The 21027-nt window shown below is 49.1% G+C and overlaps 3 protein-coding genes across 4 annotated transcripts in view; 1 reads left to right on the forward strand and 2 right to left on the reverse strand.

Annotated features, from left to right (window-relative positions):
• LOC143955528 (uncharacterized) overlaps positions 1–21027 on the forward strand; it is a 240998-nt gene that overhangs the window by 49232 nt on the left and 170739 nt on the right. The window lies entirely within an intron of this gene.
• The window catches only part of LOC143955357 (uncharacterized), an 85886-nt gene that overhangs the window by 20896 nt on the left and 43963 nt on the right, over positions 1–21027 (reverse strand). The gene's annotated exons all lie outside the window — the stretch shown is intronic.
• LOC143955537 (zinc finger BED domain-containing protein 4-like) lies at positions 4368–11354 on the reverse strand. 2 transcript variants are annotated; one of them, XM_077465584.1, is made up of 7 exons: positions 11247–11354; positions 9132–9233; positions 8920–9043; positions 8706–8803; positions 8413–8625; positions 8122–8257; positions 4368–7296 (listed from the first exon to the last, which is right to left on the reverse strand). In XM_077465584.1, exons 3-7 carry the CDS (start codon positions 9002–9004, stop codon positions 4586–4588), a joined length of 3243 nt encoding a protein of 1080 aa, XP_077321710.1. In that variant the 5' UTR covers positions 9005–9043; positions 9132–9233; positions 11247–11354; the 3' UTR covers positions 4368–4585. The 2 variants fall into 2 exon arrangements, with proteins under 2 accessions (XP_077321710.1, XP_077321711.1); XM_077465585.1 differs by lacking the exon at positions 8413–8625.

Consider the following 21027-nt stretch of genomic DNA (forward strand, 5'->3'; position numbering starts at 1 on the left):
CATGGAGTCTGTCAGGAAAACGGAAAATTTATATCAAATACTTACCGTAATTTTCCTTTCCTGATGGACTCCATGGCAGCAGGAGTTCCCTCCCATTTGCTGGAGTAGGCTAAGTTACGGGAACGTGGTCTTTGACTAGAAGCAAAGATTTATGGGAGTGGGGTCCTATGAGGTAGGAGAGGCGGGGTTAACCCATACGTAGGCTGCCATGGAGCCCATCAGGAAAGGAAAATTACGGTAAGTATTTGATATACATTTTCACTCATTAACCACTTGCTTACTGGGCACTTAAACACCCTTCCTGCCCAGACCAATTTTCAGCTTTCGGTGCTCTCACACTTTGAATGACAATTACTCAGTCATGCAGCACTGTACCCAAATGAATTTTTTGTCCTTTTTTTCCCACAAATAGAGCTTTCTTTTGGTGGTATTTGATCACCTCTGGGGTTTTTATTTTTTGCGCTATAAATGAAAAAAGACAGAAAATTTTGAAAAAAAACGCATATTTCTTTGTTTCTGTGACAGAATTATGCAAATTATTAATTTTTCTTCATAAATTTTGGCCACAATTTATACTGCTACATATCTTTGGTAAAAATAACCCAAATTAGTGGATATTATTTGGTCTTTGTGAAAGTTAGAGAGTCTACAAGCTGTGGTGCGAATCGCACAAAATTGATCACACCTGATGTACTGGTGGCCTATCTCGCTTCTTTTGACCCGAACAAGTCAGGAAAGTACAAATACCCCCCAAATGACCCCTTTTTGGAAAGTAGACATTCCAAGGTATTTAGTAAGAGGCATAGTGAGCTTTTTGATGTTGTCATTTTTTTCCCACAATTCTTTGCAAAATTAAGATTTTTCATTTTTTTTTTCTCCACAAAATTGTCATTGTAATAGGTTATTTCTCTCACGTGGCATGTGTATACCACAAATGACACCCCCCAAAAAATTCTGCTACTCCTCCTGAGTATTACAATACCACATGTGTGGGACTTTTTCACAGCCTGGCCACATAGAGAGGCCCAACATGCAGGTAGCGCCATCATGTGTTCTAGAAACATAAATTACACATCTAACTTGTTGACTATTTATTACACTTTTGAAGCACCAGGACAATGACACGTGACACTGATGACAGATGGCACTGATACGTGGCACTGATGACACGTGGCACTGATGACAGATGGCACTAATATGTGGCACTGATGACAGATGGCACTAATATGTGGCACTGATGACACGTGGCACTTATACGTGGCACTGATGACACGTGCACTAATACGTGGCACTGAAGACACGTGGCACTAATACGTGGCACTGATGACAGATGGCACTAATACATGGCACCGATGACGCGTGACACTGATTACAGATGGCACTGATAAGTGGCACTGATGACACGTGACACTGACAACAGATGGCACGTGACACTGACAGGTGGCACTGATGACAAATGGCACTGATACGTGGCACTGATGACAGATGGCACTAATACGTGGCACTGATGACAGATGGCATTATGTGGCACTGATGACATGTGGCACTGATGACAGATGGCACTTATACGTGGCACTGATGACAGATGGCACTGGGGACAAATGGCACTGACAACAGATGGCACTGGGTCAGGTGGCACTGGGGGCAGGTAGCACTGGGGTGGATGGCACTGGGGGCAGGTAGCACAGGGGTGGATGGCACTGGGGCGGATGGCACTGGGGCGGATGGCACTGCTGGGGGAGGATGGCACTGCTGGGGGAGGATGGCACTGCTGGGGGAGTATGGCACTTTTTTTTTTTTTAACTCGAGGCAGAACGGCTGCCGCTGCAGCCGTTCATCTCTCCCCTCTCACACTGTCTGTGTGGGGAGGGAGAGCGGCGCTGAGAGATGATCTCATATGTTTACATATGAGATCATCTCCCATTGGACACGCCGATCACGCTGTAAACGGCCGCTGTGATTGGCCGTTTACAGCGATCTGTGTTTGCCTGTCCCTGGCGGCGGCGCGCATTGCGGAAGTAAACATCAGGACGTCCAGGGACGACCGCGCCTGCTCTACGGCCGTCATTCGGCTATAGGGCGGGCGCGAGGTGGTTAAAATGCAAAACGACTTATAAAACTTTTTTGAAATAAATTTTTCTGGATATTTTATATTTTTATATTTATTCTGTCTCTCACTGTTACAATAAACCGACCATTAAAATTATAGACTGATCGTTTCTTTGTCAGTGGGCAAACCTACAAAATCAGCAGACGATCAAATACTTTTTCCCCTCAGTGCTGCATATTAGTGCCACCTCATTAGTGCCGCATATTAGTGCCACCTCATCAGTGCCGCATATTAGTGCCACCTCATCAGTGCTGCATATTAGTGCCACTTCATCAGTGCTGCCCCATCAGTGCTGCATATTAGAGCCACCTCGTAAGTGCTGCATATTAGTGCCACCTCATTAGTGCTGCATATTAGTGCCACCTTATCAGTGCTGCACATTAGTGCCACCTCATCAGTGCTGCACATTAGTGCCACCTCATCAGTGCTGCACATTAGTGGCACCTCATCAGCGCACATCAGTGAAGGAGAAAAGTTATTGATTTACAACATTTTCTGACACCATATAAAAAAACTTTTTTTTTTCAAAATATTTAGTCTATTCTAATTTTTTATTTTTAGCAAAAATACCACCAAAAGAAAAGCTCTATCTGTGTTAAAATAAATTATAAAAATGTAATCTGGGTACAGTGTAACACGACCGCGCAATTGTCATTCAAAGTGTGTTCCAAAAATTGGCGTGGGCAGGAAGGGGGTGAAAGTGCCCGGTATTGGAGGGCAGGGAGGGGGTTAAATTGCCTGGTATTGGAGGGGAAGGGCAGGGAGGGGGTGAAAGTGCCCGGTATTGGAGGAGAAGGGCAGGGAGGGGGTGAAAGTGCCCGGTATTGGAGAAGGGCAGGGAGGGGGTGAAAGTGCCCAGTATTGGAGGTGAAGGGCAGGGAGGGGGTGAAAGTGCTCAGTATTGGAGGGCAGGGAGGGCGTGAAATTGCCTGGTATTGGAGGGGAAGGGCAGGGAGGGGGTGAAAGTGCCCGGGAATTGGAGGGGAAGGGCAGGGAGGGTGTGAAAGTGCCCGGTATTGGAGGGCTAGGAGGGGGTGAAAGTGCCCGGTATTGGAAGGGAAGGGCAGGGAGGGGGTGAAATTGCCCGGTACTGGAGGGGAAGGACAGGGAGGGGTGAAAGTGACTGGTATAGGGGGGGCAGGGAGGGGGTGAAAGTACTTGGTATTGGAGGGGGGGGGTCAAAGTATCCAGTATAGGAGGGGAGGCAGGTAGGGGGTGAAAGTGTCCAGTATTGGAGGGCAAGGGCAGGGAGGGGGTGAAATTACCCGGTATTGGAGGAGAAGGGCAGGGAGGGAGTGAAATTACCCGGTATTGGAGGGGATGGGCCGGGAGGGGGTGAAAGTGCCCGGTATTGGAGGGGAAGGGCAGGGAGGGGGTGAAATTGCCCGGTATTGGAGGGGAAGGACAGGGAGGGGTGAAAGTGACTGGTATAGGGGGGGCAGGGAGGGGGTGAAAGTACTCGGTATTGGAGGGGGGGGGGGGTCAAAGTATCCAGTATAGGAGGGGAGGCAGGTAGGGGGTGAAAGTGTCCAGTATTGGAGGGCAAGGGCAGGGAGGGGGTGAAATTACCCGGTATTGGAGGAGAAGGGCAGGGAGGGAGTGAAATTACCCGGTATTGGAGGGGAAAGGCCAGGAGGGGGTGAAATTACCCGGTATTAGAGGGGAAGGGCCGGGAGGGGGTAAAAGTGCCCGGTATTAGAGGGGAAGGGCCGGGAGGGGGTGAAAGTGCCCGGTATTAGAGGGGAAGGGCCGGGAGGGGGTGAAAGTGCCCGGTATTGGAGGGGAAGGGCCGGGAGGGGGTGAAAGTGCCCAGTATTGCAGGGGAGGGCTGAAAGTACCCAGTATTGGAGGGGAGGGGTGAAAGTGCCTGATAGGGGGAGGGGGTGAAAGTGCACGGTATTGGGTGGGGCAGGGAGGGGGTGAAAATGCTTGGTATTGGGGGAGGGCAGGGAGGGGGTGAAAGTGACTGGTATTGGGGGGCAGGGAGGGGGTGAAAGTGGCCGGTATTGGAGGGGAAGGCAGGGAGGGGTGAAAGTGCCCCATAGTGTGGGTGGGGGAGGGGCTGTGAAAGTGCCCAATATTGGAGGGGAGGGCAGTGAGGGGGTGAAAGTGCTCGATATTGGGGGGGAGGGGTGAAATTAATAATAATATTATTTTGGCATGACCCCCCCCCCCCCCCCAACCATGGCTGAGTAGTCCTGAAGGTCTTCCATTTCCAGGTAGCATAGCATACAATTCCTAGGAAAAACGACGTGGGTCACTTCACAAATCTTTATTAAATCTAAATAATAACAAGACTAAGCTCGGGGTATACGGCATGAACTCAGAACATATACAAAAATAACTTTCGTTTTTTTTCTGTGGTTTGAACTTTTTTTTTCCAACGAAAACTATGTAATAACAATAGTGAACATATATACTGGACACAATATACAGTATATATACTGTACATACATACATACACAGCGTATTCTTTTATTCGGTGTCAAAGCTGAGCACAGGGTATCCCAGCTTTGGCAAATTAACTTTCAAAAAGGCCATTTGTTCCATGAGCTGGGGGGCCATCTGAGAGCGTTGGGGGCAGGGTGTATTTCCTGGGGTTGAAAAGACTCGCTTACTTTGTAGAGTGGTCGGGGGACAAGAAAGGAGCTCCTGGGCTACCTGGGACAGAGCAGGCCACACGTCTCTCTTGTCATCCCAGAATTGCAAAGGGCTTGTACCGGCGGGGACCAGAGGCTCGGAAAGGTAAGCTCCGACGATATCCTGAGCAGCGCTGTGTTGCCCGGGGGGCGGTCTAGCGGGTCCCAGCAAGCTGTCCAAGGCCTCGACCCAAACAGAAACCGCTCTGGCGGACTGAGGATCGGACCGAGGCTCCTCAACCTTCTCTTCTTCGTCTCCCTCCTCCATCAGCCTTAACGTTTTTTTTTGCCTCTCTCGGACTTTCTCAGTTAATACGTTCCTCCAGTGGGTCAGGGAATTTGTTTGAAGGGCCATCTTGCCCTTGATTCTAGGATCGCACATGGTGGCGAGCATTAGTTCGGGGCAGGTGTCAGTAAGCTCTTTTATACGCCGGCCCAGCTGATCCTTCAACCTTCTGAGCAGAGCCACCACATCGGGTAGATGTTCCTGATCGGACAGGAAGCCATCTAGTTTGTAACCGAGGTGTGTGAAGAGGGGCATCACTTGAGCAATGCTAGCCGTTTCTTGGGTGAGATTTTCTGCCACGGCACGGAAAGGTTGGAGGACTTCCACAAGCTGGCCAATCATGGTCCAATCGTCCCTACCTAACGATCTCCTAATGCCGATAAAATGCTTGAGTGTCATGGCAAGAATGGCCTTTTTCTGTTCAAGGATACGTTCCAGCATATCCAAGGTGGAATTCCACTTGGTCCCAACGTCTACTTTTAGGCGGTGCTCAGTAAGGCCTGCCTTTCTTTGCTCCTCTCTGAGGAGGTGGCCGTCTCTAACGCTTCGATGGAAGTGGCCCGCAATCTTCCGACACGAGTCAAGAAGCGTCGCCAGCCTTCCGTTCCTACGTTTCTCATCAAGGGCGTCTTTTACCACAAGATGTAGGATATGAGCTGAGCAGCGCACACCCACGTATCTACCATCCCGTACGGCCTTAATCATGTTGGCACCACCATCGGTGACCAGAAACCCTATTTCTGCTTTAGTCCCCGCCTGCTCTCCTAACCACTGCGCCGCCATCTTCTTCAGTGCTTGCAATACGTTTTCTGAGGTGTGCTGCTCGTCCATAACCTCGGCATGAAGGAGGAAGCAGCGGTGCCCCTGCTTGCCTACTACGCCTGATCTTGGCGGTAGATCATTGGGTACGTTGGGCTGCCACCAATGTGCCGTCAAGGACAAGAAGGCATGCTGGTCACTCGGAGCGCTCCATAATTCAGTGGTAAAGTGGACTGACTGGCCAGCAGCCTTCCTCAGCTCCTCCTTCAACACCCCAACGCATGATTTATAAAGTGAAGGCACTATACTGCGAGTAAAGGTGGTGCGGGGAGGTATTTGGTAATGAGGTGCAAGAGCCTCCAGGAGTTGCCTAAAGGGCTCCCCTTCCACCAAACTAAAAGCGGCCCCTCCAACTGCTATCAGCTGTGCAATAAGGCGGGTAATATTTCTGGACTGCTCCCGGGACATATCCCTGGCAAGAAAGCCACTCAAATGCTCCAGGGTGGCCTGTGGGAAATGGCTGGGAGCTATAATTTCGCTGGCAGCTGGGACGGAAGTGCCATGATTGCTCTGTCTCTTGGCTTGCCTAGTGGTGGTGGTGGTGGTAGTGGCATTAGTAATTTCCCTGGTAGTGCTAAGTGGAGGAGCCACACCATGTTCCTCCATTAGCAGCACTGGCTTGTGGTGGCTGCGCATGTGTTGGTTCATGCCGGCGTTGGTTAGATGACCCATCACTTTGCCACGGCTGACCCTCCTACTACATAATTTGCACTTGGCTATCCGCCCGTCGCCGAGTGAAACAAAGTAATCCCATACTTTAGAACGGCGGGTGGTTCTGCCACTGGGCGCTGAGGACTCCATCATGGCTGAAGTGGTTTCTTCAGCCTGCATTCTAATATCCTGGCCTGTGACAAGAGGAGGCCACAACATAGCCGGGACCGTGGTGATTGAGGAAATTTGCGGCATACCATCACTGGTGGCGGCAGCACTAAATACCATTGTGGGAGACTCAACTACTGCGACTGGGGAGGCCGGTACCACAGGTGAGCCTTGTGGTGCATAAAGCAGTGGAGAATGGCTAGTATTATCGGCTTGTGGAATGGTAGTAGACTCCAAAGGGCTATAGTCACCCATGTGTGATCTCTGGTGCATGGAAAGATCGGACTTTCGTGAAAAAAATGTACCGCACTCAGGACAGAAATATGGCGTCTCCCCTATGTGAGATCTTTGATGTTTACTAAGGCTTGAGTTAGAGCTAAAACTTTCCCCACATTCTAAACAGGTAAGTTTCTCCTCCCTCAGAATCCCGGCACCATCCCTCACAGTACGAGGTTGCTCAGAGTCGGAGGGATTCCATGGTCTATCCACACTGTGAAGTCCACCATCCATAGTGGAGATCATTGTCTTTTCTTCTGAATAATCTCCTGTGATGTCCTCATCTTCCATTTTACAACCTGGAGATAAAGTGAGACGATCCTTTGAGGGTTTCTCCATGGCGTGTCCTGGAAAAATAGAAAAACATCATCAATAGATATGAGAGGGTTAGTTCACTTCCATCAAGATCCCATCTGGATCAGGTAGATATGAGTGAGGAGATGTTCTCTGTGGAGGTCCCAACCAGCCGGGACTTTTCCCCCCTCTTCAGTCAAAGGTTCTTTGGTCCTCCCAGATCACTTCTACATTTACACAGCCTTGTCAGAAGAGCAGGAACCAATGGGGGCTGGGAGGTCCATGCTCTTCACTCAACCACAAGCCTAGGAAATGGGTCATGTGACCTCTGATAAAGAAGAGGTTCAAATTTCAGACCTGCAGACCCTTTACCATAGAACAAGTGACCATAGGCCTAGGCTTCTGGTGATATGTAGCATTCGAAGGAGCTTACACCAGTATTTTCTCCTGGAAGATAACTGTATCATATTTGTGCTACGGTAACTAAGAGTGAAGCACAACCAAATATTGACACCTCAATCATCAAGATCCCATCTGGATCAGGTAGATATGAGTGAGGAGATGTTCTCTGTGGAGGTCCCAACCAGCCGGGACTTTTCCCCCCTCTTCAATCAAAGGTTCTTTGGTCCTCCTCCCAGATCACTTCTACATTTACACAGCCTTGTCAGAAGAGGAGGAACCAATGGGGCCTGGGAGGTCCATGCTCTTCACACAACCACAAGCCTAGGCACTGGGTCATGTGACCTCTGATAAACAAGAGGGTCAAAGTTCAGACTTGTAGGCCCTTTACCATAGAACAAGTGACCAAAGGCCTGGCGAAATCTTACTCAGTGTGCAATAAAAGAGCAGAGATAAGAGAAGAATATATGATGGGTCACCTGTGCTGATCTCTGTAGGAGTGTCCTCCTCTATGAATGTCCTCGTCATTCCAGCCTCCTCCGTATATTGCTGATCATCCCTCACATACGTCTCTTCTACTTCACCCTCAACTTTTACAATAATCAGATCTTCACCCTAAACCAACAGAACGGCAGAAAATAACATCTGTAACATCGAAGTATTTATGATGTGAGATCACATAGAAAATATCATCTTGTAGAGTCCACACATCATCTCCACATGTCAGAGTGTTCAATCACTTTATGTTCCCGACCCTCAACTCCACCTACCTGATGATGGTGGGGGATGGTGTGATCTTCCTGTGTGGAATCCCGGGAATACAGAGGACGGGGACATCTCTCTGGTGGGTTCCTGGTATTAGGTAGCTCCATCAAATGCTTTGGTTCTTTTGAAGACTCCTTCATCTCCACCTCACCATATTCCTCATTCTCCTTTTTATGCTCTTCTTTAATAAAAATATTATAATCTCCGAGGTTTCCATTCTTAATAAATAATAAGACATTTATTATAACAATTGCATTCGTGTATAAATCATAGCTACCAATAATGGTCAATCATCTACCTGATGATGGTGGGGGATGGTGTGACCTTCCTGTGTGGAATCCCGGGAATACAGAGGACGGGGACATCTCTCTGGTGGGTTCCCATTACTGGATCCATCTGTAGGAAACACATACACTGACTGAATACATTGTTTCTATGTGTTTATCAGATGATGGGGGATCTAGGTGGAGCCTCCGTACTGCTCTCTCCTTTACAATAAAGTCTCCTCTTACCCGGTGATGTGAGGGGCGGCTGATTGTCCATCATGACGTCCTTGTAGAGATCCTTGTGTCCTTCTAAATACTCCCACTCCTCCATGGAGAAATAGACAGTGACATCCTGACACCTTATAGGAACCTGACACACACAATGATACAGTCACCACCCAGACACATCCCTTGTCTGTTACTGGATAATGTCCCACAATTCCCAGAATCCTCCTCACCTCTCCTCGATGATTTCTCTGGTGACTTTTAGAATCTTCTTGAAGCTATTTTTTTTCTCAGGTGTTGCGTGTAGGCACTGTGATGGTCATATGTTCACCTCACTGGGGAGAAAATAATAATACGGCGAATATAGTGATCTTCCCAGAATCCTCCTCACCTTTCGTTGACATTAACTGACTTTTTTCTTACGGTTTGGATGTTCTTATTTTCTATTGTTATTTTTGGTAAATGAAGGAGGGGAACTAAACAACCGGTACTCATTCAACTGGGGGGGGGGGTTGATATCTGGAGACCCACTTATTCTAAAGGTGGATTTCAAATTCCGATCAGTCCCCCCCCCCCACATCCATTTTGTGTGATAGGATGTGGGGATGAGGCCCTTGTCCCCGTTAACATGGGAGACAGGGTGCCCTGCAAGGGGGGAGGGGGGGCTTTGCCAGCTTCTTCCTTGCAAAGTACACTTCTAATGTTGAAATAATGCGGCATGGTATGGTTCAAGAGGGGGGGGAACTCTACAGGTATACAGCCTGGCTGGTCAGGAAGGGACGGTACCACTCTGCCATTACTCCTGTCACAAATACCAGGTGGGCTTCTGTATGTAAACAAACTAGTGGGGATCCTGGGTGAAGTCGCTAACCAAATCTGGTCATGAATATACACTATATTACTAAAAGTATTGGGACGCCTGCCTTTACACGCACATGAACTTTAATGGCATCCCAGTCTTAGTCCGTAGGGTTCAATGTTGAGTTGGCTCCGCCCTTTGCCCCTATAACAGCTTCAACTCCTCTGGGAAGGCCGTCCACAAGGTTTAGGAGGGTGTCTATTAAGGCCCGTACACACGGTCGGACTTTTTGACAACAAACATGCAAATTAGCTGTTTTGGAGCAACATCCGACTGTTGCGTACGCTCCATCGGACAAACTTTTTCTGTTTTCATCTGACTTTTGTTGGCTGTGCGAACGGACAAACTTTCTGGCAACAAAAGTCCGATGGAGCAAAGTCCGACCGTGTGTACGCAAAAGCATCGGACTTTTGTACAAGGTACAAACACGCCATGCTCAGAACCAATGCAAAAGATCAGACTACAATACAGAAGTTCACCAAAGGTGGCGCTGGAGTCATTGAACGTCCTCTTTTGAAGCGGCGTCAGTACGTTGTGACGTCATTACGTTCGTGTTTGTTGTCAAAAAGTCCGACCGCGTGTATGCAATACAAACTTGTGGACCACGCCCTTTGTACAAAAGTCCACGGAAAAGTTTGTACAAAGTCCGACCGTGTGTATGAGGCTTTAGAGTTACCACCTCATCCCTTTAAACCCGAACGCATATTGATTACACGGGTTCTGTGGCCGATTAAGGTGGTAATTGAACTCACTTGGTGCCTTATCTGCATTAAATTAGCCTCAGAACCCGTGTAATTCATATGTGTTCGGGTTTAAAAGGGATGAGGTGGCAACCCTAGTGTCTATGGGAATGTTTGACCATTCTTTCAGAAGCGCGTTTGTGAGGTTTGGATGTGAAGGCCTGGCTTGCAGTTCATCCCCAAAGGTTGAGGTCAGGACTCTGGGCAGGCTGGGACGCCATTAATGTTCATGTGCGTGTAAAGGCAGGCGTCCCGATACTTCTAGTTAAATAGTGTACGCGGCCAATGTCATCACCTAAGATCCTTGCTGGTTTGTTTATATACAGAAGGTGGGGGGGGGGAGGGGAATCTATCATATCATTTAGTAGAGTAGCGCTACCACCACCAACTGACAGACAACTGGCTGATGTTTGTGGACAAGCAGCCAGATTATGGCCAGTTTGTTTGTCCGTTCTCTGAGCTGCAAACCGGCATGGTTTGAGTGAAACTCATTCTCATTCAGAACTTCCCCGAGGCGCACCAACAAAAGACTGATAAATTAAGGTCATTGATAGGTGAAGGTGAGACATCTCCAAATGAAGAGAATGTTCTGCCCCTGAAGGGGGTAATCTAGGTTTCCACACTATATATGTGTGTATCATCATCTGCTGGAGATAAAAGACGTCACAGTGACTATGGAGGAAGAGGACGAAACATGATGGGGAGGGGGGGGGGTTACTGGGTGTAAATAGAAAATAAGATCTTATTACCTCGTCGGCTGCCACTTCCAGCAATGTCTTCTCTATACTTCCTCCCAACTCACCTCTCACCCGGAACTTCCTGTCTGCGCCCGTCATCACTTCCTGTCTGCACCTGACATCACTTCCTGTCTGCACCTGACATCACTTCCTGTCTTCCATAGAGACTTCCTGTCTGGGTAGAAGTGAGATCACCATCTTGTGGAGCTCAGAGGAACTGCAGCCCTGAGAAACAATAGCGTGAACTTGTGACGTGTGTGTGTGTGTGTGTATATGTACTGTATATCCTTATAGATAAATACAGGTCACCAACGGAGGCACTCAGTTTTGAGGATTCTCTCATGGGTATCCCAGCAGTTGAGGCCGATTTCAAAGAGACTCTCAAGTAAAATGACCTCCCGCTCAGTATAAATCTTTACTACATAAAAAAATAGCATCCTATTATGCACCGATATTTTGCTAGGCAGGTGGTCATTAAAAGCTATTTTTCAACGGCAACCTCCCCATATTGTCACGTCAATCTGATGATGATTTGTGCCCAGAGAAGGCTCCTTAATGGCCTTTTATGGGTCTGCCTCTAGACTGATCCCCCACCCGAGTGAAAAGAACGGCCTTGGTAGTACCTCTGCAGTTGCAACCTGGACCTTTTTCTGTGGACAACTGCACATCGGTGGTGGGTCAGGAGATGGGCAGAGGAAGCCAGTGTCAGAGAGAGACAAAAACCCTTCAGTGGAGTGCCCAACCCACCCGGCTTTAAGGTCCTGGCCCATATAGACCACTCAGCTTTTAGGTCCTGGTCCAGCTCGACCACTCTGCTTTTAGGTCCCGGCCCAGCTAGACCACTCAGCTTTTAGGTCTTGGCCCAGCTAGACCACTCAGCTTTCATGCCCTGGCCCAGCTAGACCATTCAGCTTTTAGGTCCTGGCCCAGCTAGACCACCCTGCTTTTAAGCCCAGGCCCAGTTAGGCCACTCACCTATCGAGCCCAGGCCCAGCTAGCCCATCCATTCTTTGGGTCATGACCTAGCTAGACCACCCAGCTTTTAGGTCCTGGCCCAGCTAGACCACCCTGCTTCTAAGCCCAGGCCCAGTTAGGCAACTCACCCATCAAGCCCAGGCTGAGCTAGCCCATCCAGCTTTTAAGCCCAGGCCCAGCCAGCCTTTTCCAGCTTTTAAGCCCAGCCAGCCCACTCACTAGGGTTGCCACCTCATCCCTTTAAAAACCGAGCACATATTAATTACACAGGTTCTGTGGCTGATTAAGGTGGTAATTAAATTCACTTAGTGCCTCATCTGCATTAAATTAGCCTCAGAACCCGTGTAAATAATACATGTTTGGTTTTAAAGGGATGAGGAAGCGACCCTACCACTCACCCATCAAGCCCAGGCTCAGCTAGACCATCCAGCTTTTAAGCCCAGGCCCAGCTAGCCTACTCACCCATCTGGCCCAGGCCCAGTTTGCCCACCCAGATACCAAGCCTAGATCCAGCCAACTTACCCAACTTTCAAACCCAGGCCCCAGCTAGACAACTCACCCATCGAGCCCAGGCCCAGCTACTCTATCCAGTCTTTAAGCCCAGGCCCAACTAGCCCACTCACCCTTTCGAGCCCAGGCCGAGTTTGCCCACCCAGATACCAAGCATAGATCCAGCCAGCCCACCCAACTTTCAAACCCAGGCCCAGTTAGACCACCCTACTGTCAAGCCCAGGCCCAGCTAGCCCACCCAACTTTTTAGCCCAGATTGCCCACTTACCCATCAAGCCCAGTCCCAGCTTGCACACCCAGATATCAAGCACAGATCCAGCCGGCGCACCCACCTTTCAAGCCCAGGCCCAGAAGCCAACCCAGCTGTCAAGCCCAGGTCTAGCTAGCCTACCCACCTGTCACACTCAGGCACAGCTATTTCAGTCAATCCAAACCTTCAAAGGCAAGGTGAGCTTCATATTTGCGTTTTATAGAAAATTCCTGTTAATGAAAACGTTCACAAGCTGGATCATAACTAGATCAGGATAGGTCAATGAAACTATTGTCTCCCATAATCCTGCCTCCAGCATAGAGGTTTTTATAATGTTATTTTCATTTTCTTTCATTTGGTTTTGGCATCACCTAGTGGTCAACGTGCATAAACGTGTGTTTTGACCCCACCGACCCTTCTTAGCGCCCATGATTTCTCACTTAGAGGAAGAAGAAGGGCGTGGAGGAAGACAGACACCATCTGGGGCACATCTTAAGTGTGGAGGAAACATCCCATGCTGCAGTGGTAACATTCTTTCTACTTTGTGCCCAGATTCACCCATCCTGTTCTCTTAATAAAACTTCAAGATTTGTATATATAGTCTGGTATACTGGAGGATAGGAGGGTTTGACTGCATGCCGAGCTACGCACAAGCCGCAGGGTGACATGCACTACGGACAGAACACACACGCGTTGCATTATGATTAATGCTCCTGTCTCCTTTTTTTTTTTACATATACATTTGCAATAAGCCACGCCCCTGTATTTAATCTGCCACATCCACTAAGGGGTCTTATAATAAAAAAAAAGAATTGTTGGACAAATGTAACAAGCATTCTTTCATCCTTGGTGAATCCCAGCCGTATTTTATTTCATACAGTGATTTCCTATGATGGTCAGCTCCATCTAGTGGCGATAATGGGGTATTTTTTTAATGAAATACCTCAACCAGAAAAAAAAAATACTGCATTATGGCCACTAGATGGAGCTGAAAATACAGCTAGAATCCATCAAGGGTGGGCAAATGCCCCTCGAAATTTATCCAACAAATTTTTTTAATAAAAACCCTAAGTGTGCTGCTTCCATAACACCTTATTGATATTTTACCAACGCTGAAAACTCTGTAAATCGGGGTGTCAAACTAAATTTCATGGGGGGGGGCTGCATCAGCATTATGGTTGCCCTCAAATGGCCAGTTGTATCTGTAGGATTAGATGTCCAGAGTACCCCACCTTCCCCTAGTACAGGGATTTGCAATTAGCGAACCTCCAGCTGTTGCAGAACTACAAGTCCCATGAGGCAAAGCAAGACTCTGACAGCCACAAGCATGACACCCAGAGGCAGAGGCATGATGGGACTTGTCGTTTTTGCAACAGCTGGAGGTCCGCTAATTGCATATCCCTGCCCTAGTACATCAGATGTCAAGAGACCCCCCCCCCCCCCCACCATCAGAAGTCAAGAACTCCTCACCCTCCCTTTCATCCCAGTGCATTCCTCTTACCTTGTGCTGCTGCCGGGAACTGGAAGAGTTGGGGGGGGGGGGGGGGGTTGAAGCTGGGAAGAAGAAAGTGCAGGGTCTGGAGGAGGGCTGGAGTCCTCAACTGGGCACGATCTGGAAGGCAGAGACAAGAGGGTACTGCAGCTGCACAGAGAGCCACAGGATCTGTAGGAGGATTTCTGTCTCTGCTGCGGACTGCTGAGCATAGATGTGCGCACATGCACCCCAGAGATCAAAAAAACATGTGGGCGGGTGTGCATGAGCATGTTTGTGTATGTATATCTACAGTACATGCACACACTCTCTTATGGCAGAGCCAGTCAGTGGGAGATCTTTGCCATCTTCTTGTTGGCACGGTGAAAGAAAAGCGCGGAATGTCAGGGATGCATTCCTTCTAATTTACAAGCAGCTCTTTTCTTCCAGTGCTCAGAAGCTGCTCAGCTGTCAGTTAATTATCGCACATTTCCCCAGTGACTCACCTGGTTACCATTACCTGCCTCATTATTCCAGCCTACAACCAGCACCTTTTGGCTATTTAAGCTGCTTAGCTCATTTCCTCCTTGCCCTTGTGTGGTCTATGATCTCCAGTGCATTCCTGCCTGTGTTCCTGTGTATGACTTGGCCTGGTTGACTTCTCTTTTGATTCCAGCTCCTGATTTTTGGCTCCTGACAACGCTGACTTCTGGCTTCCTGACCCCGGCTCATCTGATTACCCGCTCTGGCATATAAATCCTGGCTTCTTTTCTTCACTACATTCCTGTTTTTTTTTTTTTTTTTCGCTATTACATTAAAGGTGTGATTTTAATGTCACTTTCTGTCTCTGCCTGGTTTATGTCCGAGGGAGATCTTTCCCATCTCCATGCCAGCAGAGTGATAATGCTACTACGCATGCCTATGCTGCTGAGACAGGGGAAGGTAGAGATGAGCCTCTCGTAGGCTGCATGGAGAAGCGCAGGATCTAGCGGAGGAGTTCTGTCCCCCTCTCTGCTTTAAAAGGTGGGGATGCAAACAAGGGGGGGGGGGGTGGTGTTGCCACAGCTGCAGGAGAGGTGCGAATAAAATGGCCTGACAGGCTGGATTTGCCCCTCCCCCCCCCCGCCCGCCTTGTGTTTGACATGTGCTGTAGATGGTGTGATTTTCACTCCCACCAAAGGGCATTTAAATAGATAGCTGCCTGGTATATGGGAAGAACAATCCTGAGGAATTGTACAAACCTTCCCATAAACGTTTTACCCCATATATGATTAATATGGATAGTATCAATTTCATAGATCAAAATATAAGGAACATACATACTGCATGGATGTCTGGTCTACATATACCAGATAAAGCAACAATGGATGGCATTCACCAACATCTGCTATTCAGCTGGAGAAGGGGTTTAGAAGGAAGGATAAGCCGCACCGCGGAATATTTTTTTTCATTGGTTGAGCATGACACCAAGCCACCAATACATACCTGCATGTTTTTCTCCCCAACCACGGCTTAGTCTAAGGCAGGGGTCCCCAACCCCCGGGCCGCAGGCCAGCACCAATACGTGGCTTGTTTGAGGCTGGGGAAAGCGGCGGTGAGTGGGCAGCAGGCGAGCTAGCCAACATAACCTGCACTGCCACCCTCCCACCACCAGATGGCACCCACTCCCTTTCCTATGGATGGGAATGGAGAGAAGGGTAGGGGGGAGGGCCGGGGAACTATCACCCCCCCCTCGGAAGTGACAAGTTGCGACAACACCCCCCTTAAGTGACAGAGGCGGAGTGCACACACAAGATAGGTGACAAGCTGTACACCACCAGGAGGTGGCACTCACACAAGGGAGGTGACAGGTGGCAAACACACCACCCAAGTCCCCTAAACCCTCAGCTCCCCCTGCCCAGAGGTGACAGGCAACACAAAACCCCCACCTCAGGTGACAGGTGGCACTCACACAAGGGAGGTGACAGGCAGCACACACCACCCCGGTTCCCTGGAGGTGGCAGGCACCACACACCCCACCCCAGCCCCCTAAAACCCCCAGCTCCTTCTCCCCAGAGGTGACAGGCAGCACAAAATACCACCCTATCCCCCTAAAACCCCCACCTCGGGTGACAGATGGCACCCACACAAGGGAGGTGACAGGCAGCACACACCACCCCAGTTCCCCGGAGGTGGCAGGCACCACACACACCACCCCAGCCCCCTAAACCCCCAGCTCCCCCTCCCCAGAGGTGACAGGCAGCAAAAAACACCACCCTATCCCCCTAAAACCCCCACCTCAGGTGACAGGTGGCACTCACACAAGGGAGGTGACAGGCAGCACACACCACCCCGGTTCCCCAGAGGTGGCAGGCACCACACACACCACCCCAGCCCCCTAAACCCCCAGCTCCCCCTCCCCAGAAGTGACAGGCAGCACAAAATACCACCCTATCCCCCTAAAACCCCCACCTCAGGTGACAGGTGGCACTCACACAAGGGAGGTGACAGGCAGCACACACCACCCTGGTTCCCCGGAGGTGGCAGGTACCACACACACCACCCCTGCCCCCCACAACCCAACCTTGCACCTTCACACCCAGGTCTGTGGAGGGGGTTTTGGTTGCGGAGGCCAGTCCCTGGTGCCGAGGAGGTTGGGGACCACTAGTCTAAGGGGATTATGAATAAGCCCCAACTGGGGCTTGAGAGGAGTAGGGTTTGGTGGCTTGTGTCACGCTCAACAAACAATAAAGTTCTTTGAAACTTTGAAAAAAAAGAGGATTCACTGGCAGTACGGCTTATACTTCTTGCTATAAAGATTGGGGGGAGCTGACCCCGGTGAGATCTAGCACCCACGGGATGTGGTGTAGTCATAAGATTGTCTGGAGTTCTATCTTCTGTAGGACCTTTCCGGGAGAAGGTGTCCACCATACTATTAGTCAGTAAACAGCACTTCAAATTTGAGATCCAGCAAATCCTTTTGGAGATTTGCTGACCATAGTGTTTATATAGGAGCAAGATATAAAGGGGTAATCATTTTATTTGAGAAAATACAGAAAAGTGGGTATATACCCACCTCCTCGTGGTGCTACCTGCTCACCACACCAGTCAGGTAGACAGATATCCCTCTTGGCAATGGGCAAGCATGTAGCTACCTGTTCTATTTCAAATGCTACTTTGTGCATTGACATACCTCCATGAATCTCGATCTGTCCTGACGGTATAGTCACCTGCTGATTCAGCAAAATCCACAGACAGCTTAACTCTCCAATAGAACACAGGAGTTGAAACCATCACAATTTTACTTCTCACAGTACAGTACGAAACACGTTTTTTTTTTTCCCAGTCTCTTGACATAAATAAGACAAAGATCTACCCACTGTGACCCCATACAAGAGAAATTAAGGGTTTGGTAGGTCCTGACAACTGCTGGCAGTGTAGGCAGGTAAAGAGCTTGTCTCAGCTCCATTGAAGTCAACGAGGAAGGAAAAGACGTCCCAGGAGCCGTACATCACACAAAACTCATGTAAAAAGTGGAGGCAGCCTCAGAGTAGACTCTGTTCAGGCCAAACCCCCGACCCATGGGGCTCAGTCGAGAAAAACCATCAGACACACATTATAAAATGTCTACTGATTTGCTGAATAGAATATTATCCATTTTAACTGGAGGCCAAGATAAAGGCAGAGAGAGTCTTCTTTGTGAGGCCAGGATGAGCTCAGCAACGTTGATCCGGGAGGGTGGCCAACAAGGAAAGGACCCTCTCCATGATGCCACAAATTCTTGGGTCCTTTTGCAGGCACTGGAGAGTGAAGGAGCTTATCTGCCACAAATGACTGGAGGTAGAGGAACTGGAGTCCTCAGGATCACAGAAGCCATTTTCCTCACGAACAAGTGCCAAGGTTCGTGAGGGATAAAATCCATCCATGAAAACCCGCCCTGCGTTCTCCTCCTGGGCAACCATACTCCTCCTCATGCTCCTCCTGTTCCTGCAGTGCCCTCACAGGAACAAAGTCTGGTTAACCAATTCCCGCCCCAAGGTTGTAATTTGACGTCCAGGACTTTGAGTGGAGCTATCTGGATGATGGGTGCAGCTACAGGCATCATCCAGAATTCCAGATATCTCTTTTTTTTTCAGCTGGTGATTCCCTCACATGTAAAAGCCATTATTGCGTTTATAGGTGGTGGTAGGGGACATTCCCCCACCTCACCGCCTTCCGATGCCTCTCTGGTCTCTCCCGTGCGATCAGGGAGACGGAGAATGTATCTGCCAGTGGCGGCAGTTTACCATAGAGCTGACCATGGACCAGATGGTCCCTGGCCATCTCTATGACCCTCGGAAGGCCGAAAGCGACACTATGACATCAATTCTGGCGCTGGCAGATGTAAACACTGACTGGCCGGGGACCAGATGGTCCCTGGACATTTCTATGACCTTCAGAGGCCGAAAGCGACATCATGACATCAATTCCGGCGCTTGCAGATATAAACACTGACTGGCCGGGGACCAGATGAACCCCGGCCATCTCTATGACCCTCGGAGGCCAAAAGCGACGTCATGACATCAATTCCGGCGCTGGCAGATGTAAACACAGACTGGCCAGGGAGCAGATCGATCCCGGCCATCTCTATGACCCTCGGAGGCCAAAAGCGACGTCATGACATGAATTTCGGCGCTGGCAGATGTAAACACTGACTGGCCGGGGACCAGATAGACCCCGGCCATCTCTATGACCTTTGGAGGCCGAAAGCGACGTCATGACATCAATTCCGTCGCTGGCAGATGTAAACACTGACTGGCTGGGGACCAGATGGACCCGAGCCCTCTCTATGACCCTCGGAGGCCGAAAGCGACGTCATGACATCAATTCCAGCGCTGGCAGATGTAAACACAGACTGGCGGGGGACCAGATGGACCCCGGGCATTTCTATGACCCTCGGAGGCCGAAAGCGTCGCCATGACAATAATTCCGGAGCTGGTAGATGTAAACACTGACTGGCCGGGGACCAGATGGACCCGGGCCATCTCTATGACCCTCGGAGGCCGAAAGCGACATCATGACATCAATTCCGGCGCTGGCAGATGTAAACACTGACTGACCGGGGACCAGATGGACCCGGGCCCTCTCTATGACCCTCGGAGGCCGAAAGCGACATCATGACATCAATTCCGGCACTGGCAGATGTAAACACAGACTGGCCGGGGACCAGATGGACCCGGGCCATCTCTATGACCCTCGGAGGCCAAAAGTGACGTCATGACATCAATTCGGGAGCTGGCAGATGTAAACACTGACTGGCTGGGACCAGATGGACCCCGGCCATCTCTCTGACCCTCGGAGGCCAAAAGCGACGTCATGACATCAGTTCCGGCGCTGGCAGATGTAAACACTGACTGGCCGGGGACCAGATGGACCCCGGCCATCTCTATGACCCTTGGAGGCCGAAAGCGACATCATGACATCAATTCCGGCACTGGCAGATGTAAACACTGACTGGCCGGGGACCAGATGGACCCCGGCCATCTCTATGACCCTCAGAGGCCGAAATGACGTCATGACATCAATTCCGGCGCTGGCAGATGTAAACACAGACTGGCCGGGGACCAGATGGACCCGGGCCCTCTCTATGACCCTCGGAGGCCGAAATGACGTCATGACATCAATTCCGGTGCTGGCAGATGTAAACAGAGATCAACTTTTTTTTTTTTCTGATCTCAGGCTTTCCAGCCTAGAGGATAGACCCCACATCTCTTCATAAAGAGGACCTGTCATGCCCTATTCCTATCACAAGGGATGTTTACAGTTCCTGTAATAGGAATAAAAGTGATCAAAAAATAAAATAGAAAAATAAAGGGAAAGTGTAAAAATAAAATCAACAATAAAAATTTTTTATAGCGCCCCCATCCCGTCGAGCTCGCACGTAGAAGCGAACGCATAGCTAAGTCGCGCCCCCGCATATGTAAATGGCATTCAAACCACACATGTGAGGTATCACCGCGATCGTCGGAGCGAAAGAAATAATTCCAACACTAGACCTCCTCTGTAACTCTAAACTGGTAACCTGTAAAAAAAAAAAAAAAAAAATGTTTAAAGTGTCGCCTGTGGAGATTTTTAAGTATCATAGTTTGTCGCCAATTCCCGAGTGTGCGCAATTTTGAGCAATTTTTAAGCATGACGTCTTGGGTATCTATTTAGTCGCCGTAACATCATCTTTCACATTATACAAAAAAATTGGGGTAAATATTTTTTTTTTTTTAATTCACAAAAGTTTTTTTTTTTTTAAACGCGTTTGAAAAATTGCTGCGCAAATACAGTGTGACGTAAAAAATTGCAATGACCGCCATTTTATTCTCTAGGATCTCTGCTAAAATATATTTTATATATTGTCAAAATCTGCGTTTTTCTTCCCTAGAAAATTACTTAGAACCCCAAAAATGTTTTTGGGGTTCTAAGTAATTTTCTAGGAAAAAAAAAAAACAACACTGATTTTGACAAATATGAGAGAAATGTCAGAATTGGTCCTTAACCGCTTCTGCCATGGAAGATTTTAGCCCCCTTCCTGACCAGAGCACGTTTTTGCGATTCGGCACTGCGTCGCTTTGACTGAC

This window comes from Lithobates pipiens, unplaced genomic scaffold (genome assembly GCF_037356315.1).
Source record: "Lithobates pipiens isolate NorthernLeopardFrog02 unplaced genomic scaffold, aLitPip1_a1.2 Scaffold_35, whole genome shotgun sequence".
NCBI lineage: Eukaryota > Metazoa > Chordata > Amphibia > Anura > Ranidae > Lithobates > Lithobates pipiens.

What these genes read in the sequence shown, in the direction of transcription:
- LOC143955537 (XM_077465584.1), bottom strand. Translation starts at nt 9,004, where the DNA reads ATGGAGGAGTGGGAGTATTTAGAAGGACACAAGGATCTCTACAAGGAC. An exon ending in CCATCCCCCACCATCATCAG is followed by an intron (nt 8,626 to 8,705) that starts GTAGATGATTGA and finishes TTATTTATTAAG; the next exon opens with AATGGAAACCTCGGAGATTA. An exon ending in TCCTACAGAGATCAGCACAG is followed by an intron (nt 7,297 to 8,121) that starts GTGACCCATCAT and finishes CTATTTTTCCAG; the next exon opens with GACACGCCATGGAGAAACCC.